At 38.5% G+C, this 16,663-nt stretch overlaps 2 protein-coding genes across 2 annotated transcripts; both read left to right on the top strand.

Moving 5' to 3' along the window:
* The first annotated feature begins 11,010 nt into the window (after positions 1-11,010).
* LOC149210261 (aquaporin TIP1-1-like) lies at positions 11,011-12,258 on the top strand. The gene is made up of 3 exons (XM_089396663.1): positions 11,011-11,220; positions 11,325-11,575; positions 11,669-12,258. Exons 1-3 carry the CDS (start codon positions 11,088-11,090, stop codon positions 12,044-12,046), a joined length of 762 nt encoding a protein of 253 aa, XP_089252789.1. The 5' UTR covers positions 11,011-11,087; the 3' UTR covers positions 12,047-12,258.
* Positions 12,259-14,721: 2,463 nt separating this feature from the next.
* On the top strand, positions 14,722-15,996 carry LOC149210260 (aquaporin TIP1-1-like). Its single transcript, XM_089396664.1, has 3 exons — positions 14,722-14,940; positions 15,023-15,273; positions 15,377-15,996. Exons 1-3 carry the CDS (start codon positions 14,808-14,810, stop codon positions 15,743-15,745), a joined length of 753 nt encoding a protein of 250 aa, XP_089252790.1. The 5' UTR covers positions 14,722-14,807; the 3' UTR covers positions 15,746-15,996.
* Positions 15,997-16,663: the final 667 nt, after the last annotated feature.

The following is a 16,663-nucleotide window of genomic DNA, read 5'->3' as shown; positions in this document are numbered from 1 at the left end:
AAGGAATTTGAAGAATTATGTAAGAAGTGTCGTATAGCACGACAAAAGACTACTCCATACACACCTGAGAAAAATGGAGTTGCAGAAAGAATGAACAAGATGTTGATGGAAAGGGCAAGAAGCATGCTCAGTGGTGTCAGGTTAAGACAGGAATTTTGGGCAGAGGCGATGGAGGCAGCATGTTACTTGGTCAATAGATCACCTTCATCAGCGTTGGAGGATAAGACTCCACAAGAGGTATGGAATGGTAAGAAATCCTCTCTTTCACATCTGAAGGTATTTGGATGTGATGCATATGTACATGTTCCAAAGGAGAAAAGAACCAAGTTGGATAGTAAATATGAAAAGTGCATCTTTATTGGGTATAAGGTTGGTTTAAAGGGTTATAAGCTTTGGAACCCAGTAACAAGGAAGGTTGTGTACAACCAAGATGCAGTGTTCAGAGAGGTGAAAGATGTTATTAAACATGAAGTCCAACCAAAGGAACCTGAGAAGATAGAATTTGAGCTTAAGGAGGAAGAATCAGACTCTATAGCAGAGGAGGAATCAGAAGATGAAGAGCCACAAACTCCGGGTGTGAGAAGATCAATTCAGGAAAGAGGGAAGCCGAAAAGGTATATTCCATCTACTTTCTGTTCAAAATTTTGTTTATCTATTACTGATGATGATCCTAGAACTGTGAAGGAAGCAGTAGATTTAGAGGATGACAAACTATGGAAAGAGGCCATGGTTGATGAAATGGCATCTTTGCACAAAAATGAGGCTTGGGATCTGGTGGTGTTGCCGGATGGAAAGAAACCCATTGGCAGCAAATGGGTGTTTAAGAAGAAGACAAATGCAGAAGGATAGGTGGAGAAATACAAAGCTCGGTTGGTAGCAAAAGGTTATTCCTAGGTGCCAGGAATTGATTTTGGTGATATTTTTTCTCCTGTTGCCAAGGTAACTTCTATTAGATCACTTTTATCCGTTGTTGCTACTTTTTATTTTGAGGTAGAATAGATGGATGTGAAGACAACATTTCTTCATAGGGATCTGGAAGAGGAAATCTACATGAAGCAACCTGAAGGCTTTGCAGTGAAGTGTAAAAAAGAACTGGTATGCAAGTTAAAGAAATCTTTGTATGGGTTAAAACAGTCACCAAGGATGTGGTATCAGAAATTTGATACATTTATACGGGGACTTGGCTTCACCAGAAGCAAAGAAGATCACTGTGTGTATTTTAAATTAGTTGCTGACTGTGTTATTTATCTGGTCCTGTATGTGGATGATATGTCGCTGATTGGAAATGACAAAGAAATTATCCAGGATTTGAAGACCCAATTGTCCTCCAAATTCGACATGAAATATCTTGGTGCTGCAAACTATATTTTGGGCATGGAAATTAAAAGAGATCAGGCAAAGAGAAAGCTCTGGTTAAACTAGAGGAAGTATGCCGAGACAATACTGTAGAGGTTTAATATGCAAGATAGTAAACCGGTGAAGGTTCCTATTCCTGTAGGTGTGAGGTTATCTGCTGAACAGTGTCCCAAGTCACAAGAAGAGGAAGAGGACATGTCTCATGTTCCATATGCAAGTGCAGTCAGTAGCATAATATATGCAATGGTTTGTACTAGACTAGACATTGCACATGCAATGGGAGTATTGAGCAGGTTTATTTCAAAACCAAGGAAGGAGCACTCGACAACAGTGAAGAGGGTTTTCACGTATTTGCGTGGCATTAGTGATTATGGTTTGTGCTACCAAGGAAGACTAGGATTGGACAAAGTGTTGGATATTCATGGCTTTGTTGATGCAGATTGGGATTGAGATCTGGATCAGAGAAGATCTACAAGTGGGTATGTGTTTAACCTATTTGGAGGTGCAGTCAGTTTGATGAGTAAGAAACAATATGTAGTGGCACTATCAACTACAGAGGCAGAATACATGGAAGCCAGTCATGCAAGCAAGGAAGCAGTTTGGTTGCACAGATTGTGTTCAAGTATGGGGTTAGTACAGGGAGCTATAAGGATAGATTGTGATGGCCAAAGTGAAATTTTCTTGGCAAAGAACCTTGCATATCATTCAAAGACAAATCAAATTGATGTTTAGTATCACTTTGTGAGGGATATGATAGAAGACAAAAAGGTGTTGCTGGTAAAGGTGGACACTTTGAAGAATACTATAGATGCATTGACAACATTTGCGAGCTCTGAGAAGTTATCTTGGTGTAGAGAAACAATGGGCATTATAGGGCTAGATAAATAAATAATCTCTCTTGTGGCCCCTTGTGGAAAGAAAACAACAAGTGGGAGAATGTTGGGTTGTGGTATATTCTTTCCACAACTAGCCCATGTAGTTAATCAGGGGGTTAGAGGGGGGGGCGGCCCCCCCCCTTCGTTGCGTTGATTGCATAGCAGGGGGGTCACAGGGAGTTTGAGGGGTGCAGGTAACCCCACTCAATGGGGTCTGGGGAAATGCCCTGAAAATTTTGTTTTTTGGACCTTATATTAGGTTGGGCAGACCTACCTATGGTTTTGTGCATGATTTTTGCACATGGTTTTGGACGCGATGGTTTTCGGTCCATGGTATTGGATGCTTCGGCATGTATAAATATGTATTGTAACATTGAAAGGAAAAAAATGAAAAATCAAGCTGGTAGTCCTGGTTTGGGATCCAGGGGAAAATCTCTGTGTATATGTGTTTTTATGTATTATGCTCTCGCATTGTTTATTTTCTATGTTTTAGAATTCGTATGTAGGTAATTTCTGTACGTGGTTAAAATCTATAGGCCACAGAGGTCTCAGAAGAATGGATGCAACAGGTTCAACAAGCAACAACTCAGTGCACTACGGACATCAGTATCGTTCGAGAGCAGTTGGAGGGACTCCGCGCCAAGATTGTCGCGCCGATAGAGTGACTCAAGGGCTAGTCATGATGCTTGTGTAGTGGGCCTGTTGGGCATGGAATCCCCCCATGGCATGTTTTTGGGCTCAAAGCCCAAGTTTTTAGTTGATATTGCTGTAAAGCTCTGCGAATTACAGGCGCGAAATGTATGTTAGAGTCATAGGGTTGTTTGCCCTAGTTTTGAATGTAATGTCGACCTACCCATGGTCCGCAGACCATGGGATTATATAAATAGAGCGAAGCTCTAAGTGTAAAAGATAGAGAAGGAAGAGCGAAGTAGGAGATAGAAGCATAGAGCAAGTATCTAAGTGTGTCAAGTCACAGAGTAGGAAAAGGCTCTGCAACTGAATGCGCAAAGGCCTAGTAGAGTCCGCAGCTAAGTGCGCGAACCCTTGCAGTTGAGTGCGCAGGGCGGAATAGAGTTTGTAATCGAAGGAAGAGAATAATAAAGATAAGATTTATCTGAATTCCATGTATCTGTTCTTGGGTTATTATCTATTGGATATCAATTGCAATTATGATGTTTATTTACTGCACGCACTTGTATGAACTGTGAATATTTTTAAGTATAACTAAAAGCATACATACAAGCTAAGTTAATTAACTAATATTCGATTACTAGTAAGGGCTTGGGTAATAGTACTGTTTGGCCCCCGAGTAGGGCTGCGCGAAGGCAACATCACAGGCTGCGAGGTACGGGTAAGTGCGCTTAGCGACATGTGCTCCACGAACCACTTGAAACCATCAGACATCTCCAAGGTGCAGAAACTTGGTTCTAGCACCCTCCCATACTACTTCAAGTGAGACCTTAGTCCACGCTCTACGAACTGTTGCCGAAAGGGCCAGTAGTACTAGGATTTGTTTGGCTAAATCACCTCCGAACTTGGGTCAGGCCCCAACAAGCCAACACTCTCCCTAATGTCGAAATTATGGATAATACCACTACCATTCTCTACATATCTTCATCCATGAGATCGATGCATTGGAACTCCCTTGATGTCTCCTATTGTGATTCTATTGAACCTTCTTCGATGAACACTCTAGTCTCAACATTGGTAGATATTCCATCTACTTGTCATATGTCTTCCAACCTTCACGATGCACATGTGAACCTTGTCTCTCATGAATATGCCTCAGGTAGCTCTTCTCCATCATGTGGTCTTTCTTCCTCTAGTCCCCCCATCTTCCATTATGAAGAAGACATCATGGAAGCCATGACCACCCTTGACTATCCTTGGGATGATATGCACCATCATGCACACTTCCTTCTGTAGCAAACCCATGAACAATATGATGTGGAGTCCAAAGAAATCATCCATGGTGAGGTCAATTAGTTCAATAACCCCTTACTTCAAACCCATGAATTCGAACCAAATCCACCTAGTGTCCATTACATTGCCACACAATGTTTGGTTAAGGGGGCATCCACTTTTGAGAATCTAGGAGAAGTAATTTTCCCCAACCCTCCTAGTGAATTTGCTAGTGTCGACTCTAATACCATTATTCTTCCCCATTTAGAAGAAACTCTAGAGTCTCCTATCACTTCAAATCACTCTTGGGATGATCCACTTACTCATCCCTCCACCTTACCTCGACAACCCAGTCCCTTAAACATTGTTGTTGTTCAACCACCGTGTTTTCTAGGTGAGCATCAATTCCTTTTCCAAAGCCACTATTTGGTATGGTTGCACCATGTATGCGAACCTAGAAATTCAATCCATTTGATTCATATATACCATGTGAAATGAGATTAGTAATTCATCATTTCCTTTCTTTAACTGTATCTATCCACTCTTCCCACAAGAAGACACCAATAACATAAACAAATGGCGAACCACATCATCAAAATGTGTTTGGAGTCCACTACTCTAAATACATTCGACATGCCCATAACATGCTTCATCTATCCACACAAAACTCAGGGTCACATATGCCCCTTCATTTCCTCATGATCCTTTGCAGGATCTTGTGCCAGCAAGGATGAATTCTTGAATCCCTTATTTTATCACTTGGAACACAATGGAACTCAACAAAATCATCTAGCTAGCAGGCATCATTCCCACCTCATTAGTCCCCTCCATCATCATATGTTGGGGGGAAGTATCCCATGCTTGGGGACATGATGGCCCCTGGCCGCATTCTCACTTAGTTAACATAAGTCTCGTCTTAGATCTCAATGATCTAGGTATGGTGGATTATCCTCCCATTCCTTATATAGTTTGTCCTACCGACCTCTCCGATGAGCCATATACACATCATATATTGTAGATGCTTGATATCATATCTTCAACGTTTCTACTCTATGTGATTCCAATATTACCACTCAATCCTCATGTTTGACTTCATGGGCGGGGATGATCCTAGACCTTCTTTACTTGTTCATTTCTGTATTCCTTTCTTACCTCGATTTTTCACCAGGAACCATCCTTCCAAGAAGCATTAAGGCCATTTCTAGACAAGTAATCCCACCTACCTGAAAGTCGTTGATCCAAATTTTGATTGTCGGTTTTTATGCTATGATCTCCACAAGATTTAGGGCCTTCTCCTCCTCTCCACATCCTCCATAGCTCACTATGAAAATGAATTGGAATTAAGGGGAAAAAGGCCCTTTTATTGGAAAAACCCTAGTTTTTTCATCACCCATTGTGACCAAACCATAGCTCCGTTTGACAAACCATCATCACCGTTGGAAAGATCCCATCAAGTTATATAATGGGTCTCTCTTTGTTTTTGGTAATTTGACACTTCATCGGGAAGCCATTTTTTCCATGAGATCTCACTTTACCACCTATTAAAACCAAATTTCTTCAATTGAGCCACTCGTACTTTGGTACCACTTTACCTTTGTAATGGTTGAGTCATGTGTCAATTTTCATCATGAGTAACCATCATTTAAACATGTTTTCATGGTCCCCTTTGGGCCTCCCCCATGTGACAACATCATCGCATCACCCTTGTTCAAAGCATTAGAGATGAGTCACCCTTGCATTTATGGAGCATGTTTCGAGTCCCCTTATGTCCCGTTACAATTTTTCATACGTTGTTGTGTCACATCCTTCTCATTTTTCTCATATTTTTCCTCCAACTCTATTGCTCTGTCTTTTCCAAAACCCCATTTGAGTAATTGACCATCCCCTTTGGAATCGAGTTAGTCATTGCCAGGTCAACCATCCTTATTATGCTTTGATAAGGGAATTTGTCAGTTCAACACCCATCTTGTTTTTTCCATCATCATCCCTGGTGTTAGTCCATCATTCACTCTATTATGATCCCTCATGCCTTTGCGGAGGATTTCTCATTGCCTTAACTTTGGATGGCCCCCTTCTGTCAAGCTCAACACATTTATTCTAGAAGAGTGATCTAGAGGGCGGTGTACCTTTGTTCCATCTTCCCTCTTTGTTTAGTGCCTTGAATCAAGCAAAGGGACTCATCATTTTCCTTTGACTTGGTTGTTTCTCATATGCTCGACTTCAACTCCTTATCGCACAATCAAGATTCGTACACTTGACGGTTTAGTGATCCAGATGATTATCCCAATGATTCGTGGGTGTGTGTGAGATGCTCTAGACCTAATGAGTGGGTGACCCTTCATGTAACCCCCCACTTGTCTGGATGCCCACAAATGTTGATCTAGCATCAGATGCAGTTTCGCAGATGTGACGGGTTCGGTTCCCACTGCTTGTAGTGCCCACAGCATGCATGTCTCCTTCAAATGATACATTCAGATCTGTAGAGCCCTTTCCTATTCAGTAGGGCTCCTTTGGTTGTGATCCTCCCTCATCATGTCAGCTTGAGGGGCATTATGTTTCATGTACTCAGATGTTATTGTTTTCAGTCCTTGCCTTTGTTTTTCCAGGAGCATTATGTATATGGGATCCATTGTATTATTTTTTGGCCCATTAATGCCAATGTATCATGTACTTTGTAGCCCAGTCCCACATTGTTGAGTTCATCATTATTCTTTGTACGTAGTTATCTTGGCGAGTATGGGTATGCCTCCCCTGCCTCATTTGAGATAATGTACTCACACAAAAAAGGAGACTTCTATCAGTTTAGTAGGTCTCGCCCCCTCCTTTATTTGTCTGTCCTTGACTTGCTTCAGTTATTTCTCTCTCTCTTTGGCTCCCCTTTTGGTGTCTTGTGGAAGTGTAAACTACAACGTATTTCGCTCATACAATTTGCTCCTAACACTCATACGTGTGGGAGAAATTTGTTATCACCAAAAAAATGATCACCTAACCATTTCTAACTAGGTGGATCAAAATACACCATGTAGATTTAATTTTACCATAGTAAAATCACTTTCACTATAGAAAATAGTTTAATAAACCACTGTAAAATATATTTCCTCTAATATTTCCCCTCACCCCCATGAGGTTGGGAGGGGGGGAATATGAGAGGGAATATATTTATATTTCCTCTAATATTTTCCCACACCCCCACCCTCATTTATCCCAATTTTGTTTTTTATATATTTGACACTGGAAAGTTGTATTCTCATCATCCAAAGCCCGCGTCCATTTAAATTTTTCTCACTTGAGAATCATATTGTTTGGAAGTCCCTTACTATGGTTTGTCTCTATATAGATATGAACATAAGTACACAAACCTATTGAAGTTCTCTCGACATTTGTTTTAATACAACTACCCAAAATATTCTCAATATTCCAAGAACTTACAAATGCCATAAGTTCAATGATGGATTCAGGAGATTGATCCAAGCTAACTTTTGTTGATATAATGTTAGGGTTTAACTTGGAAACCACTAGATATAATAAAATGTTCCTCTCTGCCCAAAAATAGAGACCCTCCTCAAACACTCTTTGATAATTAGCTTGATTGTCAAACATAATAAGAAATATTTAGAGGATACATATATCTCACAATTATTTATCCAATTTGAGTGGATGCACTGATACAAATTTGAAGGTAGAGCCCAATAACCATTAAATCTACAAATGATTTCTTCAATTTTTAGTATTGGAGATTTGCAATTGGTGACATCAAAACCTCGACTAATGATACCTTTTCTAATTTATCCACGATACATGCACTAGGTTTAGAAGGTACTAGTGCATATTGAGAAGGTGATTTGGTTTGGACTACATCTTTAACAAAACGTTTTGAGGATGAATATGCTCCTTTACCCACTCCTCCATGGAAGCATAAAGCAAGAAAGAAAGTCAAATCCTTGTATTGTTGTAGGTTAATAGTAAAACTTGAAACTCAATTTGTTTCCCTTAAAACATAAGTAGCTATGGATTTGCAAGAATTTGATGCAAATGCTCCAACTTTAATTTTATATTAGCTACAAAATCTCTAGAATGCACTCACAACATCAAAGTCTTTATGAGCACATATTCCTACAAACACATGCTAACGAGCAACTTTAGATTATAGAGGTTGTGAATCAATGACAACTTTAGATTATAAAGGTTGTGAATCAATGACTAATCATTGCTTCATATTAGAACTAAATCAAATACTTTGCATGCAGACCTTTCTTCAAACACTTCACTCTCATACTCTATTACTAAACAAAAAAAATGATTTGTTCTAATATAAAAACCTTGGCCTCCCATAATCTTTATTTATAGAGTCTATAAAAAATCAATATCATGCAGTGAATGCCGAACATGCCTTTATTTCTACAAGAAATCCTTCAATACTTGAGCTTGGAGTCCATTTCTATAGTCATGGATAGATCATAGATCCTCTTTTTGGCTTCCTCTTCACTCCCATCACCCATTCTTGGGTTTTTATAGTTGTATTGATCTTTTCCTCGCGAGTAGACTAAGGATTTTGGGAAACCTTGGTAATCAACAAAACATAAATGTAACCTTCAAAATGTATGGTTGTATCTCCATGCTTGTTGTCCAAGTCAATGAAACTGAAAATTGATCATGAGGCCAAGGCCCTCTAATTTCCTATTAAAGATTACAATAATGAAAGCAAGAAACCATTTAATGGAATATATCATAAAAAGAAAGTTGAATCTTGTATAATATTATTGAGGAAGATACCCTTGGAAGGGTCACACGCTTCTATTATAATAAATTAACCAAAAAAATATTACTTATATTTAAAATGGTTCATAGTCAATTAGGGTTATCTTGAGTAATTGGGAGTAAGGAATGAAATCTTCCCTACCCAAATTTGATTCTCACTAAAAGTAAAATGATAAATATTTACAATATACATAATTCACACTTCAAATTCTGTATACAAATATTTATACTATTTCACTTCATTAAGTTAATGAAAATATTTTATGTTTAACAAACACTTAATAAAATTAATCAATTAAATAAATACAAATATATAATTTTAATTATTTATGATATTAAATTTAATAAGAGATATTATTTCATTTTTATTTTAATTAGTTAACCTTAATTCCTTATCAAATTAACCTTATCCCTTATTAGCATAGTGCAAACACTCACTTTAATATATATAATCCTACAGTTTAACTCCTATGCTAAACCAATGACTTTATTTTTCAATGTTCAAGTTAATTTTTGGAATTGAAATTCAATGCTTTATATTCACTAATAAAAGTAAACAAAACATAAATAATTTGTGTTCATCAAAGCACCAATCCTAGTTATTATGGCAAGGACTAAGGCAATAGATGTCAGCTCTGCAACATATATGATTGTGTAACATGGGTTTACTGTGGTTAGGCATGGATCTCATCATATGATGTTTGGCATAATATATTTTTTGAATGTCATTGAGATAGAATCTTCTATCATTGTGATAATTACACCTGCAATATTGAGATGATTCAAATTTTGTTAATGAGGAGCTTTTAAAATACTACAATGGTCTTCTGAAAAATTACATATACTAAATACAAAGTCAATCTGTTAAAAATTACACATATACTAAAATGCCACCTGTTTTAGCACCAACCCAGCTCTGTCAATAAAAGATAGAATGAAGAGATTGTCAAGTTCAAGACCTATGACCTTAATCTTTAGTTTCATTCAGACTTCTCAATGTAATTATTCAAAACAATAACAATATTTCCCATTAATGATCTGAAAACATATTTTGTTGCATTTTCTTCACTGTAATGGTTTGAAATTGAATTTTTAACCTACAGAATAGCTGGAGGTTCAGATTTTCAGATCAGTCCAGGGAAATTTTCTAAACTTGCAGTACCAACAATCTGAAAAAATGTCTGCAGTTCTTTACATGTGTTACTTCTTGAGATGAGTTCAAATTTTGTTAATGAGGAGCTTTTAAAATACTACAATGGTCTTCTGAAAAATTACATATACTAAATACAAAGTCAATCTGTTAAAAAATTACACATATACTAAAATGCCACCTGTTTTAGCACCAACCCAGCTCTGTCAATAAAAGATAGAATGAAGAGATTGTCAAGTTCAAGACCTATGACCTTAATCTTTAGTTTCATTCAGACTTCTCAATGTAATTATTCAAAACAATAACAATATTTCCCATTAATGATCTGAAAACATATTTTGTTTCAAGTGCATTTTCTTCACTGTAATGCTTTGAAATTGAATTTTTAACCTACAGAATAGCTGGAGGTTCAGATTTTCAGACCAGTCCAGGGAAATTTTCTAAACTTGCAGTACCAACAATCTGAAAAATGTCTGCAGTTCTTTACATGTGTTACTTCTAAGCTTTTTCTATCCCTTGAAACTGATTTGTGTCATTTTTTCTATCCCTTGAAACTGATTTGTGTCATTTCACATACCACAAGGAACATTACTAAAAACCGCCCATTGTGGGTTTGAAGAATATTTTCTGTTTCTTAATTTTCTAGATTCGTCTGGTTGTGTGGGTCAGCTGACCTGTTCTGCCATTTTTGTAATCCCTGAGGAGACTCGCCTGCGACGACAGGAGCTGCAGCAGTCAGGGCGCGCGGTTTTACCTGGGGTCTTCGAAGAACGGACAAAAGGAGCTATAATCCAAATAAGCTACACACACTACTCAAGGATCCATGCCACTTATTTTACCTCCACACTAAACCTGCTGGTGACATCCACGTGGCGGCCCTCGCAGTGGCATGTGGGTAGGGAGGTGTCCACTTTCCAGAAGAAACTTACCATCACTCACACCATATTATGAGCATCACCCACCGGATTTCTTCATACATATTTTCCAGATTTCACACACACAATTGCTGGAAGCAAAATTAGGAGACCTGTGATCGAATCTCAAGCATGCCAGTGAGAGGGATTGCCATGGGCAGGGCCGACGAGGCCACGCACCCAGACTCTATCAGGGCCGTCATGGCCGAGTTCTTTTCAACGCTCATCTTCGTCTTCGCCAGCGAAGGATCCGTCATGGCTTACGGTAAGAAATCCGAAACCCTAAAGGCGAAAGCCGAAAGCTCCGTTTTTCATAAGCTTTTTCTGTTTCTGATCATAACGCCGGTTTCTTGTTTCTTGATTTTTCAGCGAAGCTCACCGGCGGCGATGCCACCACCCCGTCCGGTCTGGTGGCGGTGGCTCTGGCGCATGCGCTCAGCTTGTTCGTGGCCGTGGCTGTCGCTATCAACATTTCCGGCGGCCACGTCAACCCGGCGGTGAGCTTCGGCGCTATGATGGGCGGTCACATATCGATTCTAAGGACCATTCTCTACTGGATCGCGCAGCTTCTCGGCGCTGTCGTTGCCTCTCTCCTCCTCAGGTTCACCACCAACGGCCGGGTAAACCAAGAAACAACCCCACTTTATGTATATATTCATTCTATATATATGTGTGTGGATATATTCATTGTATATACGTTCGTTTTGCTGCAGTCGACGTCGCCTTTCGCGGTCTCGTCCGGCGTGGGCTCCTGGAACGCTGTGGTGATGGAGATCGTGATGACATTCGGCTTGGTTTACACCGTGTATGCCACGGCCATCGATGCGAAAAGGGGGAGTCTGGGAACCATAGCCCCCCTTGCGATCGGTTTCATTTTGGGCGCCAATATTCTGGCCGGCGGTGCCTTCGACGGGGCCGCCATGAACCCTGCGCGGGCCTTCGGGCCTGCTCTTGTTAGCGGGAAATGGCGGTACCACTGGATCTACTGGGTCGGTCCCCTCATTGGTGGAGGCCTCGCGGGTGTTCTCTATGAGTGGCTCATGGTTCCGTTGGAGCCGCTTCACCAGCCCTTGCAGCCTGAGGACTATTGATGAATGGATGGCCGCTTCGGCCGGCCTGTCAGACCTTCTTTTAGACTTTCCTGTTTTCGGTTTTTCTTCTTTTTTTCACCAAGTCCTCTTCTGCTTGGGAAGTTTGTCTGCCCCCGGGGATCGAACACCTGATCACATGGGCTAATTCTGTACTTTGTGCAAGGAATATTGCAGTAAGCATATATATAGATATGGATGGATGTATAGCTGTATTCAGTGTAATTATGAACTTCTGAATAGGAATCCTTCTTTTGAACGAGTTACCTGATTGAATTTATACAATCTAGAATGTGCAGAATAATATATTGAACAACAAATGCATTACAACCATTCGCTTATTATCATGGGTAGCCACTGAATCACACTGTTTGCTGCAACTTTTTTGAATGTAAAAGACAGTTATAATTTTTCTTCATTAATACGCACGACTGGTGTTTTTGAATGTAAAAGACAGTTATAATTTTTCTTCATTAATACGCACGACTGGTGTTTTGCAAAGGTGTTCGAACGTTTCAGTTGCATGCCTTTAGATTTTTGAGATTGTTTGTTTGTTTATTTATTTATATATGTTTTTCGAATTAAAAATATATCCTTTTTAAACAAATTCATTGATATATATTTTCAATAAATTTATTTTCATTAATAGAAACTCAATTTTGTGGATATATATTTTCGATAAATTATATTTTGAATAATTTTCTTTATTTTGTTTTGTTGATATATATTTAAATTTATTTTCATTAATAGAAACTCAATTTTGTGGATATATATTTTCGATAAATTATATTTTGAATAATTTTCTTTATTTTGTTTTGTTGATATATATTTTCAATAAATTTGTTTATTTCATTTCATTAATGATTAATTGAATTTGAATTTTATTTTCACTAATAATAAAATTAAATTAAATTTTAATAAATATATAACATAAAAATTAAATTAAAAAATAATTGAATTTTATATTATTTTTATTAATAATAAAATGAAATTGTAGTAAGTGTATGATGTATATTTTCAATGAAATAAACTTAATTCTTGATATATTGTCAATTAAATTTATTTTTATTAATGATAAAATTATAATAAAGATATAATTTTAGTAAATTTGTTTATTTTATTAAAATATTGTTGTAAGTGAATTTAGTGGTGAAGATAGTTAATGATATATTAAATCGTATATATAATAGTATATTATTCAAATAATTTTAAATTTAATACTTAAATCTTGATATATTGTCAATTTAATTTATTTTTATTAATGATAAAATTATAATAATTATATTTTTATAAAAGATATAATTTTCGTAGTTTTGAATATTTTTATCAAAATATCGTTTTAAGGAAATTGAATTGAATTTAGTGAATTGTTGAATTGAGACTTTATGATCCATAAATATAGAAGAGTTTCGACGTAAATCAATTTTTGTCGAACGAGCAAGTGTGACCAGCAAGTGTGATGCACTTTTGTCGACGCGTTTCAAACCAACAAGTGTGGTTCATCGTCAGGACAAGTTAGATGAGCCACAGTTGCTGGTTCGAAACGCGACAAAGGTCTTTCTATATATAATTTATGCCGAAGCTCTTCTTATAATTGAAGTCTTGTCACACTTTTGTCGACGCGTTTCAAACCAACAAGTGTGGCTCATCGTCAGGACAAGTTAGATAAGCCACAGTTGGTTCGAAACGCGTCGACAAAGGTCTTTCTATATATAATTTATGCCGAAGCTCTTCTTATAATTGAAGTCTTTCTATATATGATTTATGTCGAAGCTCTTCTTATAATTGAATTTAGTGGTGAAGAGAGTTATATATATATATATATATATATAATTGTATATATAATATTATATTACTATAATATTAAAATAATATAAATCTTCATTTTATAATAAAATATGATGATCATGGTGGTGGTTAAGGTCCTCTGAGACCAAACATGGTCTACCTAAAGAAACAAATTATTTATTTTGATTTAAGATTTTATTCCTATGCTCAAAAAAGCCTGGAGAGAAGCCTCCAGAGCTCACTATAATTTTGACATTATAAAAGGCTAGGAAGGTAGTATTGGAACACAATGTTCCTATTCTCACATATATAGCAGATCCTTTCCATCCATGACGTTTTAGACCAACCACTTATTTCACTATGAACGATTTTAATCTTTGTTATATGATGGTGATTGGAAAATATAATAATAATATGCCTCATGTAATTTAAGTAAATAATTAAAAAAATATTATTCTCTTCATTTGCATTAAATTCCTACTTATAACACATATTATTCTCTTTCATTTACACACTAGTTATCCATGCGACTTATTACCTCCACACATAGCCCTGCTGGCGGTATCCAAATTAACCCTGTTGGCGGTATCCAAGTGGCGGCCCTCGCAGCGGCATGAATGTAATTTAAGTAATTAAAAAAAACATTATTCTCTTCATTTACATTAAATTCCTACTTATAATAAATATTATTCTCTTCATTTACACACTAGTCGATCCATGCGACATATTTTACCTCCACACATAGCCCTGCTGGCGGTATCCAAATTTGTGCTGGCGGTATCCAAATTTGGCGGTATCCAAGTGGCGGCCCTCGCAGCGGCATGTGGGTAGGGAGGTGTCCACTTTCCAGAATAAAAGTATGTCACTCCCACCATATTATGAGCATCACCCACCTGATTTCTTCATACATATCTTCCACATTTCACGCACACAATTGCTGGAGGCAAATTAGGACAACTGTTTTCGAATCTCGAGCATGCCGGTGAGAATGATTGCCCTAGGCAGGGCCGCCGAGGCCACGCGCCCAGACTCTATCAGGGCTGCCATGGCCGAGTTCTTCTCCACGCTCATCTTCGTCTTCGCTAGCGAAGGATCCGTTATGGCTTACGGTAAGAAACCCCAAAGCTTCCATTTTCGTAAGCTTGTTCCGTTTCTGAGCATAACGTCGTTTGCCGTTTCTTGATTTTCCAGCGAAGCTCACCGGCGGAGATGTCACCACCCCGTCTGGTCTGGTGGCGGTGGCTCTTGCTCATGCGCTTAGCTTGTTCGTTGCGGTGGCTGTCGCTATCAACATTTCGGGCGGCCACGTCAACCCAGCGGTGACCTTCGGCGCTATGATGGGCGGTCACATATCGATTCTAATGACCATTCTCTACTGGATCGCGCAGCTTCTCGGCGCCGTCATCGCCTCTCTCCTCCTCAACCTCGCCACCAACGGCCGGGTAAACCAAGAAACAACCCCACTTTATGTATATATATTCATTCTATATAGATATATATATGTGTGTGGATATATTCATTGTGTATACATTCGTTTCGCTGCAGTCGACGTCGCCTTTCGCGGTCTCGTCCGGCGTGGGCTCCTGGAACGCTGTGGTGCTGGAGATCGTGATGACGTTCGGCTTGGTTTACACCGTGTACGCCACAGCCATCGATGCGAAAAGGGGGAGCCTGGGAACCATTGCCCCACTTGCGATCAGTTTCATTTTGGGGGCCAATACTCTGGCCGGCGGTGCCTTCGACGGGGCCGCCATGAACCCTGCACGGGCCTTCGGGCCTGCTCTTGTGAGCTGGAAATGGCGGTACCACTGGATCTACTGGGTCGGTCCCCTCATTGGTGGAGGCCTCGCGGGTGTTCTCTATGAGTGGCTCATGGTTCCGTTCCAGTCGCTTCACCAGCCTTCATTAGGCTGAGGACTAATGATGAATGGATGGCCGCTTTGCCGGGCCGGTCAGCCCTTCCTTTTAACTTTCCTGTTTTCCTGTTTTTTGTTTTTCTTCTTTTTTTCACCAAGTCCTTTCCTGCTTGTGAAGTTTGTCTGCTCCCGGGGGTCGAACACCTGACCACATGGGCGAATTCTGTACATTGTGCTAGGAATATTATAGTAAGCATAAATACATATGGATGTACAGGTGTATTCAGTGTAATTATGAACTTATGAATATATGTGAACAAGTTACCTGATTGAATTTATACAATCTAATGTGCCAGAATAATATATTGAACAACAAATGCATTACAACCATTCGCTTATTATCCTGTGAAGCCACTGAAACACAATGTTTGCTGTAGCTTTCTTTTCTATGTAAAAGACAGTTCTATAATTTTCTCATTAATACGCACAATTGGTGTTCGAACTAATTAAGAAAAGTTATTTTTTAACCGGCTACTGTAGTTCATTATCTGAAAGAAAATTTTGTTGACGTTTTTTTAACCAGCGCTATTTGAATGGAGGCATTGAATGGAGGCTTCTGTGTAATCTATATTAGGTTTTTTTTGCGTAAATTACAAGATATTTCATTTGTCATATTTTGAACCATTTGTCATATTTTGAACCAATAAGTATGGTTTATCGTCAATCATCAAGACAAATTAATTGAATGAACAAATCTAGCTAAACATGTTAAATAGATAGAACAAAACCCAACAAGTATAACCAACAAGTATAACCAACTGGTATCAAGTTTCATAATTCTCTAGTGGCTCCTTTTGATTTTCTCGTCCGAACCCTGGCTAGTGTGTGTTGGGTTTGAGTTTTGCACACAGCGTGAAACACCCGATAGAAAGACACACATTCAACACTTTTCAGCTTTTGTGATGCGTAACTTATA

Source organism: Pinus tabuliformis, chromosome 1_2 (genome assembly GCF_031772625.1).
Source record: "Pinus tabuliformis cultivar Carrire ecotype Pingquan chromosome 1_2, CPIR1, whole genome shotgun sequence".
Lineage (NCBI taxonomy): Eukaryota > Viridiplantae > Streptophyta > Pinopsida > Pinales > Pinaceae > Pinus > Pinus tabuliformis.
This window is presented reverse-complemented; position numbering and strand designations above follow the sequence as displayed.

Bases quoted from the DNA above. Each gene is read 5' to 3' on its own strand.
- LOC149210261 (XM_089396663.1), top strand. From the start codon at position 11,088: ATGCCAGTGAGAGGGATTGCCATGGGCAGGGCCGACGAGGCCACGCAC. The intron at 11,221-11,324 runs GTAAGAAATCCG...TTGATTTTTCAG, and splicing joins AGGATCCGTCATGGCTTACG to CGAAGCTCACCGGCGGCGAT. The intron at 11,576-11,668 runs GTAAACCAAGAA...GTTTTGCTGCAG, and splicing joins GGTTCACCACCAACGGCCGG to TCGACGTCGCCTTTCGCGGT.
- LOC149210260 (XM_089396664.1), top strand. From the start codon at position 14,808: ATGCCGGTGAGAATGATTGCCCTAGGCAGGGCCGCCGAGGCCACGCGC. The intron at 14,941-15,022 runs GTAAGAAACCCC...TTGATTTTCCAG, and splicing joins AGGATCCGTTATGGCTTACG to CGAAGCTCACCGGCGGAGAT. The intron at 15,274-15,376 runs GTAAACCAAGAA...GTTTCGCTGCAG, and splicing joins ACCTCGCCACCAACGGCCGG to TCGACGTCGCCTTTCGCGGT.